This window comes from Hetaerina americana, unplaced genomic scaffold, assembly GCF_022747635.1.
Source record: "Hetaerina americana unplaced genomic scaffold, ioHetAmer1.1.p SCAF_2, whole genome shotgun sequence".
NCBI lineage: Eukaryota > Metazoa > Arthropoda > Insecta > Odonata > Calopterygidae > Hetaerina > Hetaerina americana.
In genome coordinates, this window is record NW_027286763.1 from 74,482,073 (window position 1) to 74,494,856 (window position 12,784).

At 36.3% G+C, this 12,784-nt stretch overlaps 1 protein-coding gene across 1 annotated transcript in view; it reads right to left on the reverse strand.

Annotated features, from left to right (window-relative positions):
* Positions 1-12,784, reverse strand: part of egg (SET domain bifurcated histone lysine methyltransferase eggless) — a 41,479-nt gene that overhangs the window by 11,342 nt on the left and 17,353 nt on the right. Inside the window, exons 10-18 of the mRNA XM_071584636.1 lie at positions 9,920-10,125; positions 9,314-9,380; positions 8,839-9,020; positions 8,367-8,509; positions 6,855-7,056; positions 5,282-5,449; positions 3,194-3,336; positions 2,861-3,038; positions 961-1,192 (exon numbers count right to left, since the gene is read on the reverse strand). Of these exons, the coding sequence (XP_071440737.1) occupies positions 961-1,192; positions 2,861-3,038; positions 3,194-3,336; positions 5,282-5,449; positions 6,855-7,056; positions 8,367-8,509; positions 8,839-9,020; positions 9,314-9,380; positions 9,920-10,125 (1,521 nt within the window). The remainder of the gene's footprint in view (positions 1-960; positions 1,193-2,860; positions 3,039-3,193; positions 3,337-5,281; positions 5,450-6,854; positions 7,057-8,366; positions 8,510-8,838; positions 9,021-9,313; positions 9,381-9,919; positions 10,126-12,784) is intronic.

The window sequence follows — 12,784 nt, forward strand, 5'->3', positions numbered from 1 at the left end:
TCATGCAAATCGAAATTTGAATGCCAGGGAACTTGCAAAAGAGGGTGGCATCTCAATTGGTCCTTCCTATGAAATCCTGACTGAAAAATTGAGGATGCATTCAGTCGCCGCCAAATTTGTGCCTTGCCTGATGACAGCAGACCAGAAACAACATCAAGTTCAAGTCTGTCAGAACTGTTTGATTGAGCTGAAGAGGATAAAACCTTCTCGTCCATGATCATAACAGGTGATGAGTCATTGGTTTATGGATATGGCATCAAAACAAAAGTGCAATCTTCAGAATGGATAGGTGAAACATCTTCCCATACCAAAAAAGCTGGACAAGTTCGCTTGAATGTCAAGATATTTGTTGACTGTTTTCTTAGAAAAGAGGGTTCTGCTTCACGAATACCTACCTAAAGGCCAGACAGTCAACATGGAGTACTACCTGAGGGTTAAGAAATGCCTAACAGAGAGAATCAGGTGAAAATGGCTCGAACTTTCATGAAGTGGCGAATGGTTTTTTCACCAAGACAATGAGCCGGCTCATTCATCTCTCAGAACTCGCGAGTTTTTAGCCAAAAACAAGACTGCTGTACTTCCCCACCCACCCTACTCACCATACTTAGCCCCATGTCACTTTTCCTGTTGCCTTAACTAAAAGCCCTGCTGAAAGGAAAAAGATTTGCCACCATTACAAAGATGGAGAAAATTTCAACAAAGAAGCTTATGAGCATATTAGAAGAAGCATTCCAGAATTGTTTCCAAAAGGGGAAACATCATTGGGATAAGTGTATAGGTTGGGGAGAAGACTAGTTTGAAGGGAACCCTGACCAATGATTTGTTTATGAAGTATTTTTTTAATAAATAAAGTTTGGGAACTTTTTGAACAGATCTCGTACTATGAAAGAAGCTGAATGAGGGACTTGGTGTAACTAAAATGATATGATCACAAGAATTTTAAAAAATTAAGTGACATACCTTCTGATTTACTCTCTTCTATGTAATCTAGTTCTTTCATCTGGACATCTGGTGGAATTTCAGGAGGAGGAAGAGAAGCTTTGACTTCACCTTTGGATGGTGGTTCGCTGGTATCCATTGGATCACACTTCATATCGTCTATCACATCACTTTCATAGCCTTCCTTTATCCTTTCAACTACTTCAATATAGTCAAGCTCGGCCAGATACTCATCTCCATACGTCTTTCCATCCTTTTAAATTAAGAAAAAGAATACACTGAAATGTAATGCCATAATAACTGAATATATTTAAAAAACTGCTTATTCAGAGCCAAGTACTAAAAGCTTCCATTTGTAATTTGCACACATTATAAGACCCAGTAAAAAGTAAAAATGTTCTAATCACCAAAACATTTCCATTCATATGCTCCTAAATCGGCAAAGCTCAAGGAATATGTTAAGAACTATAAAACCGGAAGAACAGGATTACAGTTCAACAAAAATGATTTTAACTGAAGCGAGAAAATTAGCAATAGGTATGACTATTGCCAATTTCTCTGGGACAGGGTTATTGTGTGAAGGATTCACAAAGACAATAGTCTCTGCATGCATATCAGAACTATATTAGCACAAAAAATGCCACTTGATTCACGAAAGACAGATTATAGAATTCCACAGTGGAAACTAATGCATAAATGATTTTAGCAGCAGGGATGATGAATTTGTGAGATTCTATGACAAATAAATATCTATAAAGTTGATAAATTTTTAATGCAACAATTCTCTTTTCTTCCCATAAAGTATTAACAATAAAATACTTTTCAGTTTGAGCCAAGAACTTCTCATAAATTCTAACCAGAAAAATCATAGTGCATCTTAAGGGCTATGAAATACAGTATGTATGTTTTTACAGATAATAATTAGTACCTCTCATTCATCACCATAATAAATGAATTGGATAAATAAATAGTGCAGCTTTGAACTGCAGGCAGTAATGTGCAACCTCAATTAATAAATAAACTCGACTGTAGGAAACTTGCCAAATAATAGCCGCACACAATTTATACAACCCTAAACATATAGAATATACTACTGAAAAATATCAACGAATTCTTTATTTACAAAATAATTCTCAAAAATTAATCAAAAAATTACTAAAAGAAAAAAATTAGATATGCCTTATACAATAATTCATGCCTAAAGAGCCTGATCTCACATGCTAAAAACAAAATTCCCCAAGACAAGAAAAGTGGAGTGTATGAATTTAAGTGTTTGGAGTGTTCTGCTAAATATATTGGGCAAACCAGACAAAAATTTAAAGAAAGGATAGAGGAACATATAGCTAATGTAAAGAATAAGAACAGGAACATAATATCCTTTACCAAGCACCTCATTGAGCATGACCACAAAAGTGACTTTGAATCTGAAATACTCAATGTCGAAAACATAGGGTATAGACTAGATGCATTGGAACGATTAGAAATTTAAAAACGTGTCCGTAGCAAGGATGAACTTAGAGACAAAATTTTGCATCCCTCCTACTCCTCCCTCCTAGACTTACGCCTCTCTTTTGTCCAGTGCTCCCCACAGGAGGCATCCATGTCCCAAACAAACCCCCATTAATAGTCAACGATTGAAACCAGATGCTGCATTTCCCTTTCATTTCCCTCCCATCTGAATCCAATATTTTGACCCTTTTACCCCCCCTCACTCTCCCTTTCCCTCTCACTCCACCCAACCCCCTCCCTCACCCTGAAGGTATATATACAAGGATGCCTTCTGTAGAAACTACATGATGGACAACATTGAAACCTAGGTCATGTTTTAATCAAGTCCGTATGTAATTACAAAGTTACCTCTTTCATTAAAATATGTTGAGTGAATTCCATAAAGTTATGCCTGAGACAACAAATAACCTACCTCATTAGCACCTTGCTCAGTCAGCAACTGACCAACATACACACAAATAAATGCACCCTGTGGAATGTCACTCAAACACTGCACACCCCAGCCACGATTACTGGTGCGAAAAACCTGGAGCCTCTGCTGCAGTGGTAATTGTGCAACTCTGTTCAGGCAGGTTTCTTTGCATTTACACCTTTAAAAAAAATGATAATGCATGTGCAGGCTCTATAACAAAAAATCTTAAAAGCAATTATGTGACAATTGTCACACAATGGCATTTATTTTTTCACATGCCATGATACACCCAGGTAAAAATCATAAAACGAAATTGTAAACATGAATAATTACCTAGAATTGCATTCATAAATTCCAGTGGTAACAGCCTCTGGAAGACGTTTATAAAGATAGCCCACAGTTGGATCTGTCATTCTACTCGCCCCATAACTGGTACCTTGAATAGTCAACTGCCAGCAAGCACATTTTTCTTTATCCTTGAAAAAGAAATATTTGACATATGTAACAAATATTATAGCAAACTGCTAAACTACAATCCTAGAACAAATTAATAGATTAATCTTTAAGTTTTAAAAGATGGATTTATCTTCAATTATCTTAAAAAAATACACCTTAGGAGAAATCTTCTATTGGCAGTTGGGACCACTATTTAATAAATTGTTAAGTGTATTTTCATTCCTTTTCTATGTTTAACCAATATGTAGTGACAAAGGCATCCTCATAAGAATAATTACACAAAAATTGAATCAAAAAGATAAGATGAAATTGCATAAAAGTTACATAGGTTATAAATTTACCCGAGTTGGTGAAAAATGAGCTCTGTGCTAGTGCATGGATAACACTAACAAATCATTTAAGCAAGATAGCTTTTTTCCACCTACAATAAAATTATTAAGTAAATTATTACTTACTGCATGATTCCAGTTTCAATCCCTGAATTATTAATGTAATCATTTCATTATAAATAAAGCAGCAAAGCACTTATAATCTGTGATTAACCTATCTAACAAATGAAGTATCCAGTGTTCAGAGTAAGACATATTCCTTACTCTCCCATCCACTCCATTTCCTCCTCTTAATACGGGCAGCTGATGAAATTTAATCAACTATGACTCTTTAACCATAGCCAACTTTAAACCTTACGATTGAACTAAGATGAGTCATATTCAAAATGAAAATATATTTACATAGAATTTATGCATTATTTCAATACTTTCAAGTGTGTACATGTATGTTTGAAAAATAATCACTACATCCCCAACAGGATGACTAAGATCTTTAAGTATGACAAGTTATCTTAAGCATTACCACATATTGTACATATTAGTGTAATCCACGGACTGTGTAGACTGATTCAACAAATTTTGGGCCAACTTTATTTACATTTCCTTCAGAGAAACTGAACTAAAGGAGAGTCTGTGCCAAATTTGGCAGTACAGATTATTAATAAACCATTTAATGTTCATTGCATAAGCACAATCTAGTACACTAAGATAAAGGGAGCAGCTGTTTGCCCAGAATATTTAGGAGAGGGATGGTCAATGGCCATGATTAGCTTGATCCACAAAAGGTGATAGTGGTGGTAGAGTGGATTAGGGGCCATGATAACTGACACTGCTGAAAAACCATCTCACAGTGGATCACGTCCCATTGTCCATCCCAGCTATAGGATATTTCCAGCTACTGACTTCTCCTCGTTTCATTTTTGGAGGGGAATTGAATGTTGTAAATAGTATCAAGAGACTAGTTCCATTATGGACTCTGGGACATCCTTTAGAATAAAATTCAGATTTTGGGGTTGTTTTTCAATTATTAGTTATCAGGTTTTAATAATACACACAAGAGCTCATAATAAATACTTTAAAACAATTACTTCCAGAACTAATTGGCATGCATTTTAAATATATTAATTGCATATAAACCCTTATAAACTTTTATGCATAATTATGGTCAAGGAGATGTGAGAAATGCAAATACAAGGATATAATCAACAGTATTTTTAACAATGCGCAATTTTTGCAAGGCTAAATGGAATTAATAGTTAAATCAAGGAAATGATGAAAGGGACAAAACAACATGCTAAAATACACAAGAGAGACTTTTCATCTAATATTTCAGTAAAAATAAAACCATATAAGCCATATCTCATTTACATGTATTTGATTATCCATTTATTTTCATTTTAAGATGTTGTCTTCCTCTGGATTAACCAGGATAAATGGTGCTCAACTGAATCTTTATGGTGACCCTTGGTCGCCCATCAGTAAGTACAGAACACCTGAAGTTGGGTCATCCATGACTACCACATTTTCTCGAAAAATTTAGATGGTAATATTTGATGGCATCTCCTTAGAACCAAGTTCTTATTTCTTTGGATGAATAATCTACTGAAGAATACTTTTTCAAATGTTTACTTCTCACCTGGCAATCATCATCACAATCACAACACACCAGGAAATCTGTATCCAAATTCAGGTGCACACCAGCAGTAGGAATTCGGACAGTACTGTATTCTACAAAATCTGGAAAACTATAATCAAACCAGTTGACTGCTGGAATTGGAACTTTCTCCTTCCCATATGAGATATCCTGAAAAAAAAGGTATTTTGCATTTATAACATTTCCAGAGCACAATCAGAAAGTATTTGTACGTTTTGTAGACCTTGAAAAGGTGTCCAAGAGAGTAAATTGAGTATAATCATTGAATGCAGGAAATAGAAGCATATTAGAGGGATAGGCAACTTATCAAACATGTCTCGGACTGCTCAGGTGTATGTGGAAGATTAAGTTCATTTTGTAACCTCAATTCTAGTTTTGGATACAAAAAATATTGAAGAAAACTCAAACAAAGTCAAAATCATTAAATTTGTAACAGCTACTCTAATGTGTCCAGCCATCATAAATATTTCAAATCATGTGTGTTTCATAAACAAGGTTTGTATACAAAGTATCTGGAAAATCATCAGAAAAATAGATTTATCTCAGATATTGCAAAAATGTCTCAAAATTCTTCAAAGTACATCCCTCGAGCATCGACACACTTTGGCCAGTGGCTTTTCCACAACTTGAAGGCTGCCTGGAAGGCAGATTCCGGAAGGTCCTTAAGAGCATGCATGCAAGCTTCTTTGATGGCATTTAGGGTCCCATTGAGGAGTCCCTTGAGGGAGGATTTCTCTCTTGGGAATAGGATATAGTCTTCTGGTACCAACTCAGGACTGTAAGGGGGTGGGGAATCATTGAGATGCCATTGCAGAAGGTCTTATCAAGCAGACACTCGACTCTGCTTTTAGTCATCTGTCAAGACCTTCAGGATAAATCCAGTGCAGATCTTTCGCATTGCCAAATTTCCAGTGATGTGCACTGTCATCTTATCAATGCCAATACAATCTGCAATCAAGTGCACACTTAACCGATGGTCTGAATTCAGCACTTCATGCGCATGTTGCGCTTTCTCGTCCGTTCTAGACATCGAAGGCCACAGGGGATATCCTCCACACTCTCTCGGCCATCTTTGAAAAGCATGTGCCACTTAAAAACTTCAGTTTGTGACAAGCTTTCATCCCTGAACACTTGGTGAATCATGCCCAAATATTCTGTACCCAATTTCCCCAACACAAGATTTGATGGCATAGCCTGTTCAATCCTTTGCCTCATTTTGTGCTTACACCGAGTCACTCGACATGGGTCCACTAAAAACACAATCTAGCTTAAACGAACACTTGCAGGCAATTAGCGCTTGGCGTGTGTTGAAGGTCAGACCCCTCACCACGGAGCCTAAACGGTGCGAGCTTGCTGCAACGTATATACCTTGTATATACATACATGCACACACATACAGAAACAATCCTCAAACATGCACAATTAAAAAAACACATACATACATATATCGCACGCAGAATAAGAAATTCAAAAAAGACAATATCAATAAATCAATTTTAATCTACAAATAATGTTGTTTCTTTGGATAAGGACAGAAAGAAAAAAAATATCAAACCTTGATGAAAGACAGGTGTTTAACAACTCTATACTCAGCAAGGCAGTGGACCCAGAAGTCAAAGTCAAAAAGGTCAATGGGCATTGTTGATTTGGTGATTCTCAGGTATGAATGAAGTTCCACCAAATTACGCAATCTTCTGCCACATGGAGCAACATAGAGCACAACACGTTTGGATCCTCCACGATGACGAACAATGTGCCTGTAAAAAGATAATCATAGTCATGAATTCAATTTGAAAAAATATAACAATGTAAACAGAAGATTTTTATAGTTCTCAGTCTTCTCCAAACTACACGGGTCATTCAATAACACTAGGAAATTCAAGAAATGGCTTTTGTAGGGTCAGAAAAGGTTTGCTTTTAGTAACCCGAATCTAGGTGGTAGAAGAGACTCCATAGTCTCCATCTCACCCCTGAATAAAGATGACTATCTATCTACCTATATTCATCTATCATTCACCATCCAACTATCAAAGTTTCAGCTATATCCGTCACGTGGTTTTATTTTCATAGTCATGACCAGGATTCCAAGCCACATAAAACTATATTCAATAACAAATTTTTCCCTAATTGAGTAGTTTCAGACATGATTTGGTGGATTATAAAGTTTCTATAACTTTATTATAAAGTTTTCGCTATTCTTTAAATCTTTATTTCAGGGGCTAATCAACAACATCCTCAAAGTGATTATTTACCTAACACAATTCTTCTCTTAATATCTTTACTCCATTTCCCCATTTCATCTGAACACTTCCTAGGTAGGTGAGCTGTTCTACCTGTTCTATCTTAGCCTCCTATTTCTTGATTAATTATTTTCAATGTAGTTCTAACCCCTCCTCTATGTTCCTTCACCATTTAAAAGGAATGCTCCTTATCAGAGAGCTCCTTAAAGTTTCTGCCCTCCCCTTCACTATGCAACCCCTCACCTCCACAGAATGCCTCCCCTCCCATGCCCCTCTAACAACCCTTCCCCTCGACCTGATTTTAACATTTATAAAGATGATCATTTGTAAGAGTTATTACTTGATGATGACATTGAACGTAGAATATAGGGTTATGTCTTAATAAAATACTGTGGAATTACAGTGCTATAGTTTTCCATTATAAAATGAATCTATTCTATAAATGTATACCTCAAACAAACAATTACCTCATTACTGCTCTGGCATCATTTATGCTTCTCCCCTTTCTAAGCCAAAGCTATCTGCCCCTTAAGTTATCATTCACCTTCTTGTACATTTTATTTTTGTTGATACTAAAAATATTTGTTCACTCCCAATGCAAATTTCTATATTGACTTTCAGGTTCAAAACTAGCCCCCCGAGTAAAATTTAAAAAATATTTTAATTCATACCATTTGAAATTGTAGGAAATACCCATCACTAATTATTTAAAATTTTCTCCAAAGTTTTACTTAACAAACCTAATATTCTATTAGAAATTATAAAATTTAACTCACAATAATAATTAATTTTCACTTTGGTTCACTGATAAATGATGGTGTTCTTACCTTATCCAGCCACAAAGAAGGGGTTTGGCCAGAGGATTCCTGCCCTTGGTGCATTCTTGTGGGTATGGATAATCTTCCAAGCATTTAGGGCCACAATCATGCTGGACATACGTTTTAAATTCGATTTGCAGATCCTTTTCATACTGCAAGTATTAAGAGTATAATGCTAAATTAAACAGAGCAGATACTGCGGGTCATGGAGTTCGGCAGCCATTTCGTGATGCAGAGGAAGCTTTCCAGTTTCAACCAAGAGGAATGGCTGCATGTATGGACAATCATAAGGAAGACATGAGCAAAGCTTCATGCCCAGCTAGCATTTAAAAGCTTCCTATGAAATTAATGCACCTTTATGCATTTACATAAAAATGGAAACCATATGATCTATTGGAAATACATCAAAATAAGATTTAAAATCATATCGAATCTAAGATTTATAACATGAATCTGGCCATCATAGAAAAGAATATCTTACATTGATAAACTTTTCATCATTATAAGCTGCTCCACCGTCAAATACCCTTTCTTCAAATCTCCTTTGATTGGTAGTGCTTTTCCTTGCTACAGCCCTAACCACAGGAGGAGATGTCACAGCAGTTTCATCTCTGGGAGAATCGCTGGGTTTATCTCCTTTTTGATTTTCAACAGCACCGGATGCTAGCCATACAAAGAATGCACAAGTTACACAAACATAACTAGAGGAAGAGCATTATTACAGAGAATGACTAATATCCATAATTTAACCCAAAAACAATGGTATTCACAAATTTGCTAAAATGTCACAATCAAATTACCAGATAATTTAACACAAATTCTAAATATTATGGCACCATTGAATGGCAGAATTGATTAAACTGCATAGTAAATTACTATCACCACTAAAAAAAGAATATTTTTCAATAAAATAAATTATCTATAGCTTTCTTTATAATAAAAGTTCACTGAATTACCACTAGAAACAACGGGGTCTTGTTCCATTTCGTTTCCTCTTGTATATTCCACATATGGCAAATTCATCTACAAAACAAAAAAATAAACCATAAAAACATTATCATTATACGTCAAAATGGTGTTCATTATTATTTATAACTCTGGTTATTACTATTATTGATTATGGTAGAAACTGTTTACACTAATAGTAGTAGTAGTAGTTTTGAGGGGAGGCGACCGACAGCTAAGGTCATTTGCGCCATAGGGGAAGGACAGGAAAGGATGAAGGGTGGAGAGAAACCCGGCGTCGGCATTAGCCTACTCTTTACGAAAGGCGCCAAGGGGTCCGCGGCTTAACGTCCCATCCGACGGACGGCGTACTCACTCAAAGTGCCCTCCACAAAGCACCTCAAGTAGGGATCGAGATACCTCTGAAAAATATTCAACACCGCCGGGATTTGAACCCGCGCCCTCAGGGTGGGAAGCCAGTACGTTAGCCCCCGCACCATCTCGATCCCCGTTTACACTAATGATCTCATAACTTCATGCTTTCATGATACCTACTAGCAAAAGTTTTCACACATAAAATCGTTAAAATTATAAAACATGAGCAAAATGTCACTTACTTTTTTCAGTGATGCTATTCCAAAACCACGTGACCTATTAAAATTGCCAACATTTTGAGAACGAGCAGTAGCATTGGCAAATTCAGTATAGAGGGGACCTAGTCGAGTTGAACCCCTGTAAATCCATTCTGTTCGTCCATCTGCATCAAAATGTAGGTGAACTAGAGATCCATCAACCTGTAATACTCGTGCAACCCACCACTTGCCTGTGACAGAAAATCAGTAACACTTATTTTAGTGCTTATCACTTCTCGCAGATAAACAAGTGTTCTCAAAAGTGAGATACGCTTGAGTGAAGAAATAATTAACACTACGCAAAACTTACTGAAACTTTAATTTTCAACTGATTAATGAATGACACCACATCGATAGTACCTATTATGATATATTACACTAAAACATTCATGCCAAACTTTGGAAATTATTTATTATCACCCCTCCATCCATGGACAACAATGTTGACAAGGTGGAAGGGATTGTGCATACTGATGACCCCTAGGGCGATGCTGGCAGGAACAATGACAAAGGCTCCTTAAAGGGTAACCCATGCCAGATAGGTTAAAGGGTAGGGGCCAGATTAAGGTGGTCGATACAGTGAATGTTCCTTTGTAAGAAGCTCATATAAGTTTTAGAGTCACCAAACAAATAGACCTTTCAGGTGAACTGAAAACCAAACTCCAGAGAACCCATAATTCCTGTGCGCAGTTCATATGTGATCTTAGAAAATACAATCATATTTCAGATTCATTGGCTAGAATATCCTGGTTAAAGCCAGAAGGCCGCAGGCATTTAGGTCTCATTTTAGGCAAAAGGGACCATTAGGTCTCATTTTCGCCCACATAAAGACCTCTCTCTATCTATTCAACAAACACCATTGAGGCAGACAACGAGGAAACCACCTCAATTACTTATCACACTTGCAGGGGTACGTGTCATTTCCAGCAGGAAGAAAGGCTTCTGGGTGGTAATCATCACACAAAATCCCTGCACAGTCAAAAAGAGAGTAACCAGAAAAAAGACACAGAAGAGGAACATATATGTTAGAAATTAGGCTCAGAATAGTATGATGATGTTGGCGATATGGAGGTTCGCAAAACCTCAAGCATGAGGTGGAGAGATGAAATATAGACATGTTAGAGCTGCACAAGGTGAGATGGAGGGATAGCAGGGATTATTGGAGAAATAGAAAAATATCCTATTAGCACAACAAAAATACCTAGTAGTAATAAGTGTAATTTTGTGCATGATATTTAATTTCAAAGAGTGCTTCATACCTTGTGTTATGTGAAGGTACACTGAAAGATATTGCCCAAAGGAGTTCTAAGGAATCAATCTTGTTATGCAGTAATTTATAAAGAAAATTTATGTTACTAATTTTTCTACTTTATGCAAGGAGGGGAGATTTAGTCGAGGTAACATTTCACCATAACTATAAACATCTTTGTGAAGATTGAATTTGAATGAAATTTTGCCCACGAATTTTCTTTGAACACATTCGACTGTATGAATATGGACTCTATAATACGGTGACCAGATACAGAGTGACCTAACTAATGAGATGAACAGAAATTTAAATGGTTCCATATGTTAAAAGTTTTTACTGTATTGGAAGATAAATCCAAGTGATTCACATGCTTTAGAGCTTGAACATAGTTATAGTGTTGATGGAAAGTTAACTGCCAGTCAAATATAACTCTGAGGTCTTTTATATTTGTTAACTGGGCCATAGATTAATTGCTTAAGTCTATATTCATAATGCTGTGGACTCCTTTTCCGGCTGAATGTTACGGAATAGCGTTTTTTTTTAAATTGAAAGTCAGATAGTTATGCTCACACCAGTTTTTAAGCCTATAAAGGCAGTTTTGCAGAGTTAGGTGATCATCAATTGATAGAGCTGTTAAAAAAATTTTGAAGTCATTGGAATACAATAGAAATGGAATTGAGTCTAATGCCATTTTAACCCTTTGCACTTGGGTGCTTTTTTTCTTGATTGCCTTAGTTTACTCGGGATTCAATTTTTTAAACAGCCCAAATTTACTATGAGTGGCACTAGAATGAAAAACTGGAGTTTCTTTTCATACTAACTTATTTATTTGGATTTTTTGACATAATTATTGATAAATTTATTGATAAACCATAATTAAACTCCATAATTTTTCATGGTATGATATTTTTGGAAGTATTCACCAAAATGAAGACCTGGTTTACATTCACACGTCTCACAGATATATATCGTCTCTCTTCTTCCTCCTTTGATTTTTCGGTCAGAGCAAACCGCACAATCTTTATGTTTTTTGTTAGGGTGAGGTGTGATCATATGGAGTTTTCCATCTAAATGTTGCTCTAAGTTTGTGGATGGTAATCTAACCCTAGAAGTCTGTGTAACATCTCGGAATTCTCCAACGAAATCGTGTATTAGTTACCTAATAAATTTCACATACGAGATTGGTTTTTCATTTTTTCTTTGTTGGCATTCTTTGTACAATATATATGAATTTACAACACTGACCTCAAGCCCCCAGAAAAACAATTTACACCACCATTTTTGAGTCTTCCTCATGAAACAGTACGTGCTTGTGTAATGATCAGCTATATCAACTCCCCCCATAAACTTTGTATAGTTTGTCACAACCTTGGGTTTGAAAACTATTTCATTCCCACCACCACGAACTCTCCTTTCCACAGACTCTCTGTAGTGTCCCACGTACTGAGCATTGTGACTATCCTCTTGTCTTTCCATGCAAGGAGCATTACATTTTCATCCCTGTAACCCACTATCTCTCCTTTCTTTAGCTTTGGATGTTTGATCACAGGTGGATTATCTTTCCTATTGGGCATTATTGTCCCTGTCAAGGGTGTTTTTTC